The sequence below is a fragment of the Vollenhovia emeryi genome, unplaced genomic scaffold (genome assembly GCF_000949405.1).
Source record: "Vollenhovia emeryi isolate VEMERY1.0 unplaced genomic scaffold, V.emery_V1.0 DF939230.1, whole genome shotgun sequence".
Taxonomy (NCBI): Eukaryota; Metazoa; Arthropoda; class Insecta; order Hymenoptera; family Formicidae; genus Vollenhovia; species Vollenhovia emeryi.
The window spans coordinates 655,248-665,126 of NW_011967136.1; the positions used below are offsets into that span (position 1 = coordinate 655,248).

Consider the following 9,879-nt stretch of genomic DNA (forward strand, 5'->3'; position numbering starts at 1 on the left):
TTTTTTTTTAAATATTAGATCAGAAGTTCCCTGCTGCCGGCTTATCTTTTTTCCTTTTTATTTATAATTTCTATGATGTCGATCATCCTTAATGATAATTTCAGACCGAGTTAACTATCTTTACAATTTTATATATTTGTCTATTTTTCGAATTAAGGCTGAAATTAAAATCCTAGTATAATAATTTATTAGTCATGTTTTGCCAGTCATGTTTTGCCAGTGCTCAAGATAAGTTCACGTAATATTTTAGGATTATAATGACCATCCTCACAACACCACTAAATACACGTGATCCTATGCACGATTAATACAGTTACACTTGCTTGAAAAGGACCAAAACCCATGGTCGAAACGTAGCGATACGAAAGTATTAAAAATTGCCAGATATGGTCAACCAAATTATTTGTTTATAATAATTTATATTAATACATCAAAGATATATAAAGATACAGATACATTGTCACGATTTGACGAGGACATTTGTTATGTCCGTTTTCGGTCAGCACATTTAAGTGCTTTACCGGAGACCGGACTAGATTGTGTGAAAAATATTAAGGACGAAAATACTAGAGATAATAGATTTTATTCTTGCCCGGAAAGACGACCCGATTTGTAAATTCGCGGCGATAATCTGACTTCGAAAATGTTCACGTAAATTTGATAGGAGAACATTTATGATGATTATTCTTTCTTTAAGAGAGACGGACCACGAAGGAAATCGTATTAATATACGGAAGATTTGGTACAATGTTTTACCTTTTTATTCGCGTCCTTTCAAGGTACAAGATAAGCCAACGACACACGCTGCTATTTTTCATACTGGATTGCTTACGAGAGCTAATTGGGATGCAGAATTTTTGATTAGGTGACTTAGGGCCAGTTTCACAAACGTCAGTTAACTGCTAACCGAAGGTTAACTGATCCTCTGTCTCTTCTTAGAGAACAAGATAGAAAAAGATAGAGCGTTGACTGAACTCTGGTTAACAGTTAACCAACGTTTGTGAAACTGGCCCTTAAAGCTAAATCCTGAGTGGTTTTCGTAAAAAATTCAGTAGGGGAAAATAGTATCGTGTGCCGTTGGCTTTAGTCGTGAAATTCTAAGAGTTTGACCCGAAAATACTGTCGTCTGAATGTCGAAACCAAAACTCCGTGTTCTGAATATGGGTAAAAGAGTAACTGTGAGTACTTAACTGACAATGAGTGTGGAAATAGCACGTAAAAGAGCTTTTCGCACCTATTTATACCCCGAAAAATGATGAGAGCTTCCCCTGCTGGAGTTTCCCACCATTTGAGACTCATCTTAGTAAAAGGGAGAAGGTTTTTCCAGAAGTTTGTGATATCTGGGCCCGGAGCTAGGTGTGTCCTTTAGCCACGTTGTCCTGTTGGAATTTTATCTGTAGCTAAACAGAGTGTTCTATGCGAGCGTTCGAAAGAAAATTCGAGCAAATTGTAAGATTTTTATCCGTCCGTGACAATATAATATATTCAGATACTATCTGTATCTGTATCTTTCTCCGGAAAAATAATGAGTGCATCTTGTAATAGAGAATTAAAGGAATTAAAAAAATGCAACTGTATCACTGAATAAATCGAACGTTAGCTTGTATCAGATGTAATTTTGATGAAAAAAAATCAAGATACCAAGCTTTGAAAAGGGTTAGTGCGAAGATTGTATTTCGTTTAAAAATAATGATGGTAAAGAGAAGGGACATTTAAACGAAAAATACGATTCTCATATTATGGAGAAAGATTTATCAAGACACGAAAGGGAGATGGATAAAAACAGCTTGGCATACTATGTGATTGCAGCTGCATTCAATCTGCAAGTTTAGCATCGTGCTCTTGTAAAATTGCCATTTTCAATTTGTGTCACTTTTCGTGTGCAGAAGAGGTGTGTTACATTATATATAAAATGTAATCGCTATCGAAATTCGTTTTTTTTCACGATAGTTTTTTGCACGCTATTAAATCTTCTTCAAGTCGAAAATTGTTATCTCAATCTCAATCTAGGAAACCAAAACGAGAGTAATCAAACCTATTTTATTTGATAGCAGAATTTCAACAAAACGTACGTAATTATTTCATTCTATTAACATATAATGCATGTAATAACAAAATTAACATTATCATTAGACACATATTAATTACTGGCTTTTTCTTCTGGCCTCAGTTGAATGGATCTCCTGGTATTTCGTCCAATATCGTTCTATATAATTTGAACTTTCTGTTAAAATATTATAGTTTCTTCGTGCGAAACGTAGATTATCCCTTTCCTGAGTGGTTTTTAAACGCCTATATCTTAAGACGCACACAAATTGGAATATTGGCGACCATTTCCGAAAGTGAACGTTTGACAATACCACGACATACAAGTTATACGAAGAGATATAAAGAACGCATTTTATTACAAGAATACTTTCGTGTGGGAGAACGGGCTGTTTGCATTTTTTTTTTCGTTACAACCAGTAAAGTCTACCTTAGTTTTATCATATATAGTATAGTATTTGCGACGTTTTTAATACTCGAAAAACTTCGTAAGTGCCATGTCCATGTACATACGTAGCAACCGGTACTTTACACAAAGTAGTATGAAAACATACATTATTAATTTTCACGACGCGGTTTATTTTGATGTGACAGCACGCGACCCTTAGGGTCGGTGGGTCCTATTTATCAAAAAAGAAAAGTTGTATTGATCCTCGGACACTTTTGAATGTTCCAGTTAGAAACGCCGCGTGTGCCGAGTGCGTCAATTACCTAGAATTACAGTAATTCGGTCGGTGCCGACGTAGGTGTAAAAGGAGGCCGCATTACGATGATGCGGGATAATATATAGATTTATAAACGCGTGATGAGATTATCGCGCGACAGATTATGACGCATTATCGTGCGTGACATTTTCTCGACACGTTTTCCCCGATCTTCCATTGTGGATTACCGCCCTAAACGCGTGCGAACGCTCTCGCGATGTTTTTTTCGTGCTATTCCTGCACATCGTTTACGTCCGGTCACGTTACATCCGAGTCGATAGAGGCGCGGAACGTGATTCCTTAAAAAATGAATGGAAAAGGTGTCAACAGCCAATTCGCCTCTTCGGAGATTCGGGAATTCGTAACTTTAGATAAAACATAAATAATGTAATTTGCGAACGTGTTACTTCCTCAGAACTGACACGTGCGTGAGTATACATGGATTAAATTACCACTGACAGTAATATATATTAAAACTCGAGATAAATTCTGTAGAATCGAAAAGGGAAGGCTAATAAGAGTGGGACACGGTGCTTAAATGTGGAAAATAATGTTCCTTTTATTCAAGCGTTTCGACCCATATTCTTGTCTTCTTCAGTGATCCGAGACAAGAAATAAAATTAAAAAATTGCAATAAAAACTAATTTAAAGGAATAAAGGACTAAGAGCCGTGACAGGGCGTTAGTGTCTAAATATTTCGTATTTTTATTGCGAAAACTATTACCTCAGCCAGGGTTTGAACCTGGATTTTCTGAACTTGGACTGCCTGTAATAGGCAATTTACATTTGTGTTTATCACATTTTGAGTCATACAAATTTTAATTACAATAAAAGTGTGTTAAAAAAGCGTTTATAAAGTAGAGTACGAATTGGTCAAATTGTGAGATAAAAGTAGAATAGCTGATGAAAAGAATATTGTGGCGAGCGTGAAACGAAAATTATCGTGGAATTAGTGTAATCACGATAAAATTAGTTTCTCCCTCGAGATTGAACACTCGTGAGTCTCCATATGGTTCCACCTTCGTGCACAAAGATTCCGGCCTCGCAGTTTAATTTATCCGCGACGGACACGACGTACTGCTAGTGATTTCATTTGTATGCGCATAGCGGCTCATTTAAATATAAAGGAGCGTCGATGAGGATCGTACCTAACGTTTAGCGCCAGCTTACCATTTAATTAATTGTACACGTGTATCCACGTACACACGGACGTACGGATATGAATACGAGCGCAGATGTGGTGACATGCGACATGTGTTCAATGCATTCATCTCGAGCGAGGTGAGTGGTGCGGATTGAGCTTCTCAAAGATTCCTACTGGTGCACATGGGATTCCGCATTTCAGCAGTTAACTTTTTACATCGCTACGAAGGAAAAGGGGAAAAGTAAAGCGAAAAGATAGCGAAGAACAAAATTGGCCTACGGTGCCGATGATTCAGCCAACGTTTGCGAGAAACAAGTAAAGTTCTTTATTATAAGATGGGTTTCTAATATGAGATAGCAAGTTTTTCAACGCCCTAATTCAGTCACAAATCCTTTTCCGCAACGATTACACGATTCAACAATGAATTTTCTACCAAACAGATTTCGCTCCAAGGGCAACAAATATCGTGGAATCAATAGATGAGGCCTATTAATTGAACAGAAATCCCGCTGTCTCGTATTAGGAGCCTGTCTCGTAATAGGGGACTTTCCCCTATCTATTCGAGCTTGACAATAAAACGTTATTTTCACCTAATACCGTATTTTGTGACGCATCAACACAGGATGTTAATTATAATATCGTATTTTAAGTGGGTTGATGAAGAATAGCTTCTTGACTCGGCAGTAATGGATTGTTCGCCAGAGATATTAATTTCTGGCCTAGTATGTTAATTAATAAAGGTGGTTAGCAACTTCTATAAATAACAATAGGAAAACGTAAGTGTCTCGCAACATTAACTTGTAACCCAAAATAGATTTGCTTGGTAATCTATGAGTAAATCTACGAATATTTGAATATTCGTAAAGAACCATTTAACGCCAGTACATGATTAACCAATGTAGAAAATTGCTAGACGACGCTTGGCCGACAAATCCTAATTAAATGAATTCATTGCGAAAAGTGCGGAGGGGAGGGTAGGGAACGGAGATACTTAAAATCGCGTTTTGTTAGTTCTGTGCACAAGCCGACAACCCGAATCGGGCGCGCAGTTCTAGCAGAAAAATAAAGGCGAAGATGTCATCAGTACTGTTTATTGCAATAAATATTACCATGCCTTACTACTAGCATCTCCATTCCCTTTTCGTTTCTCTCTCCAATTCTCCTTATCTCCTTTATCTCCGCCTTCGTTTCTATTATTTAAAAAATCTCTACCGCCTCCTTCCTTCTCCCTTCCCTCACATCTACTCCTCTCATTATCACATTCCTTTTCTTTATTCTCTAGTCTTTTTTCTATTCTAATCATTTTATCTATAATCCTACTTTCGCCCTCTCTGTTCTAATTTTTCTATCCTCTCACTCATCCTTTCCATTTTCTTTGCCATTTCTTCCCTCTCCTCCCTCCATTCCCTCTATACTCCTCTAAACTCATTTCCTAACTCCTCTATCGTCCCTTTTATCATTCGCTCTTGTTCTATCACGAAGTTCTCCCTCATCTTGTAGGGAGGTTCAAACCCTGACTGAGGTAATATTTTTCGCAATGAATTTCTTTAATTAGAATTTGCCAGCCAAGCGTCGTCTAACAATTTTCTACATTGATTTGAATATTCCTTTTGAAAAGGTATAAAACACAGTGTAGGCAATGATGAAATAGAATATTACATTTATGAGAAACAAAACAATTTATAAACGTTCATTAATTAATAAGCCCCTTTAAGATGCACTAATAATTTGAATATGGCGTTAGGAGTATATGACGATATTGTGCGAATCGTTATTGTGTTCTTTTAAAGATGGAAAGAAACAAACACGTATATAGAATTGTTTTTCAAAATGATATAAATATCGATATGTTTAATGTCTGACGTTTCAATCTATAGTTTTCGGATGAAAAACAATGTTTTAATTTTTATTTCTGAAATTTATTCATATTCCTAGAACTTGTAAAATAATGCTCAATTTCAACGAGGCAAACACATTTTCATAGAAAGAAAATGGCGTTTAACATCATATATTATACATATTTAAATCATTATGTATATTTTTTACAAAACATAAATTAACATTTCAGTCTTTCGGTAAAAGTACTTCAACTCTCGCGATCATAGATCCAACGCTTCCTCCGTCAATCGTCGTCTATCTTGTTTAGAATATGCGTGACGCCGTACCGATACATGGCGGTATTAATTTTCTTCAATCTCAAAATCTCTTTCTGCAGATCCTCCAACTTGCTCGACATCTCGTCCGATCCCAGAGAATTGCCGCTACTCTCTGTGTAGGCTTCGAAGTTGAGGATCTCCGCCGGGTTTCGTCCTCTGGCGACGACCTCGACGACGCTCTCGCGGCCGCCGTCGTCCGACGTCCTCTGCAGATTGTGCACCTGCAGGCGCGGCTTGAGGACGGGGGCGCGAAAGTTGTCGAAGCCCCTGGCGAAGAAGGCGGCGGTGACTGGCCCCTTATGCTCGAGCGTCTTGAGCACCTGCCGACTGGCGACGTCCCAGACGTGGACCGCGCCGTCGGTGGACCCGGACAGCAGAGTGCGGCAGTCGACGGATACTGACAGGGCGGTCACGTTTGATTTGTGCGCTCGGAACGCAGCGCTCTCTTCGTCCACCTTGCCCGAGCCCACGGTCACGTGGTGCTCGACGCCGCGCGGCGGCTCGTGCAGGTCGCACTGGAATATCTCGCCGGTCGTGCAGCCCACGAAGAGCTCGCTCTCGCGGACGTTGACGGCGACCGCGGTGAGTGGCGCGTCAAATACCAACGAGACCAGAAGAGCCCCGCTGCCGAGCTCGTAGATGCTCGCGGTGCGGTCCAGCGAGACCGTGTACAGTCTCGCTCGGGCGTCGCCGTGGCCGAAACACAGATCCTTGACCGGCAAACTGTGGTTGGAGAAGGCGTGAACGGGGGAACAGCGTGCGTCGTTGATCGCGCCGTAGAGCGACCACACGAACACCAGGCCGTCCTCGCCGGCGCTGGCGAACAACGAGCCGTCCCTCGTGGTGGCCAGACAGCCGACGGTCTGATAGTGCCTGGTCAGATTGGCCAGTAGCCTGCCGTTGCACGTCTGCCAGACGAACAGTTTCTCGCCCACGGAGGCGATTATGTAGGAGCCGTTGGGCGTGCAGGCCAGGGCGCTGACCTTGCCCGGCGTGGTCAGTCGGATGTTGGGCAGCGGCGACGGGTTGTTCAGCGCCCAAACATGTACGCGGGGCCGCGTCGCGTCCGCGCCCAGCACGTAGCTGTCGCTCAGGAGCTGCAGGCTGCGATGCCCGAGCGCCGTCGCGTTCTTGTACATGGACAGCAGAGCACCGTTCCGGGGATCCCACACGGCGGCGCTCCAGCTCTCCCCGCTGCTGTCGCTCGTCAGGATCACCTCCCTCGCGTCGGTCAACCGCTGCATCCTGGAGTCTTGCACTTCCTGTAACACCGCGCCACTGTAATGTGTTAATTATTGACTCCGGCCGACCGACTTTATCATTTCTTCTTCCTCTACGAACGTGTTAATGACTGCTGGGAAACATCGCTCCTACGACCGGCTTCCAATCGGCTCTTCTAACCTGCGTCTACAAACACGTGGTACTCTGCGTAGGTTAGGTGTCGTCCAACCATGGAGAATAACATAGACCAGATATCCAGATGGCACTGCTGTCTGAATAACAAGCGACCACCGGTACGTCGTGTCTGTCGGTCACAATGTTGGGAGCACGATTTTAGACTTTTTACAAAAATTTTCAGATTTCTTATACAAATCGGAACACTTTTCAGAAATAAGTACCGAGATAGTTTGTATCTTTTCTAGAATTTTTCATGTGTATGAATTCTGAACTTTCTCATTCTATAATTTCAAACATTTACGTCTCAGAATATTTACATATATGTATGAAAACTTGTAAGAAAAGGAGCGGACTGTTTCAGTATATCTCTGAAAAGTGTACCGATTCCCCTTCCGGAAATAATTCTACAAAAAAAAGATACTGTCAGAATCCAAGAAATTCTACGTACATTTAAAAAGTGTTATAAAAAAATCAACATGAAAATGCTAGAATTGGAACACTTTTGTTAATTTTTGTGATATTCTACGAGTAGGCAGATGTTTTAATTCTTTAAGACTTTATTTCTCAAATGTTTAAAACCAGTAAAGATACGTTAAACAATATTTATTTTGAAAAACAATTCAACATGCGTGTTTTGTCTCTCCATCTTTTTTAAAAACACAATATCGGTTCTCACAATGTCGTTATATGTTCCTAACGCCTTATCATAATTACTAGTTTTACAACTTGTACATTTTCATGAACCTGCTAAAATTGGAATACTTTTGTTAAGTTTTGTAACATTCTGCAAGTAAGCAGATGTTTTAATTTTTTAAGACTTTATTTCTTAAATGTTTAAAACCAGTAAAGATACGTTAAACAATATTTATTTTGAAAAACAATTCAACATGCGTGTTTCGTTTCTCTCCATCTTTTTTAAAAAAGCAATATCGGTTCTCACAATGCCTGCGTTCGTTTTCTCCCACCGGGAGCATAAACTATACTGAAAGTCTATAATTTACGTAACGTAAACTATAGAGTTTCAGTACAGTTTATGCTCCCGGTGGGAGAAAACGAACGCAAACCGCATCGTCATATGTTCCTAACGCCTTATCATAATTACTAGTTTTACAAAATTGTACTTTTTCATGAACCTGCTAAAATTGGAATACTTTTTGTTAAGTTTTGTAACATTCTGCAAGTAAGCAGATGTTTTATTTTAATTCTTTGACATTTTCTTGTCTCTCAAATGTGTAAAACTAGTAAAGCTTTGTACTAACTTTTACAAAATTGTACATTTTCATGAAACACTACTTGCAATAATTTCTTGATTTATGAACATAGTAATTTGTGATACCAGAGAGAAATCTTGAGAGCGGCCATGCCGGCGTTTTGCTTGTTACCGTTTTCGCTCGACTGATTCCAGCGCTTTACGCCCATTTTCATTTTTGGAACTATTCCGCTACACCCATTTTCAAATACTGCCGATAAAGTTCTCCACTTGGTGCGTGTCCGTGCTATTTTTCAAGCGGGTAATGCAGTGCCCAATTTTGGTTGTATTCCGTGCTGCATGCATGAAATATCGGTAACAGGAGAGTGCCATTGATTTTTCGTAACGGAAGCGAGCGAGATAAGACCAAACGAGATGGCAATAAGAGCGAGCAAGACAGTAATAGGAGCGAGCGAGACGAGAAAGCATGCGAGCCGCAAGGAAGACTCAATCAGATTCTCGAGCCTTCTTCGCTTGCTGTTGTTCTCATCTCACTCACTCTTATTGTTGTCCCGTTCGCTCTTATAACGACTGTGTTTTAAGATTCTCGATGCGATACCGTGATTTTTAACATGGTCTTCAATAATTTTAGATCATTGCTTCCTCATAGAGGAAGCTTTGTTTTCGTGAAAAAAATTTTTTTCCAGTTTTCTTTGAAAACATGTTTAGAATGTTCTAAAACGTTCAAAAATCACATTCAGAAAAAATGTCTATGTATGTATGTATGTGTGTATGTATGTATGCCTGTATGTATCCTTATAAGGTAACTCTAAATAACTTTTTAAATATGTAAGATGGAAAAAATGTTAAACATGAAAGTTGTACGGTTTTAAGTAATGCATTACATAATAATATAAATATGACCTTGAACAGCTTCCTCAAGATCACGTAAAGATCACCTTGAAATTTTTAAATGGAAACCCGTTTTTTAAATGCATATTCTTATAGCTTACCTTAAGAGCTTACCAAAACACTATAATAAAGTATATTTTCGTTAGGTACTTTCGGAGTTATGTGCTTTTGAATTGTTTTTGAGAAATGTCTGCGGTTGCTGTAACTATCGCAAATTATTTTTAATAATGATTTCCAAAAATTTCAAATGTCTATACTCAAGAACTAATTAATCATATTTTAGTGAATCATATATGAAATTTTGATAGAAAAAACTGAAGAACAATATAA

The 9,879-nt window shown here is 39.4% G+C and overlaps 1 protein-coding gene across 3 annotated transcripts; it reads right to left on the reverse strand.

Annotated features, from left to right (window-relative positions):
• Positions 1–5,712: 5,712 nt before the first annotated feature.
• On the reverse strand, positions 5,713–7,609 carry LOC105560453 (WD repeat-containing protein 18). 3 transcript variants are annotated; one of them, XM_012009591.1, is made up of 2 exons: positions 7,392–7,609; positions 5,713–7,295 (listed from the first exon to the last, which is right to left on the reverse strand). In XM_012009591.1, the coding sequence occupies exon 2, from the start codon at positions 7,292–7,294 to the stop codon at positions 6,017–6,019; it is 1,278 nt and encodes a 425-aa protein (XP_011864981.1). In that variant the 5' UTR covers position 7,295; positions 7,392–7,609; the 3' UTR covers positions 5,713–6,016. The 3 variants fall into 3 exon arrangements, with proteins under 3 accessions (XP_011864981.1, XP_011864980.1, XP_011864978.1); XM_012009590.1 differs by having other exon boundaries at positions 5,713–7,328; XM_012009588.1 differs by having other exon boundaries at positions 5,713–7,312; positions 7,392–7,608.
• Positions 7,610–9,879: the final 2,270 nt, after the last annotated feature.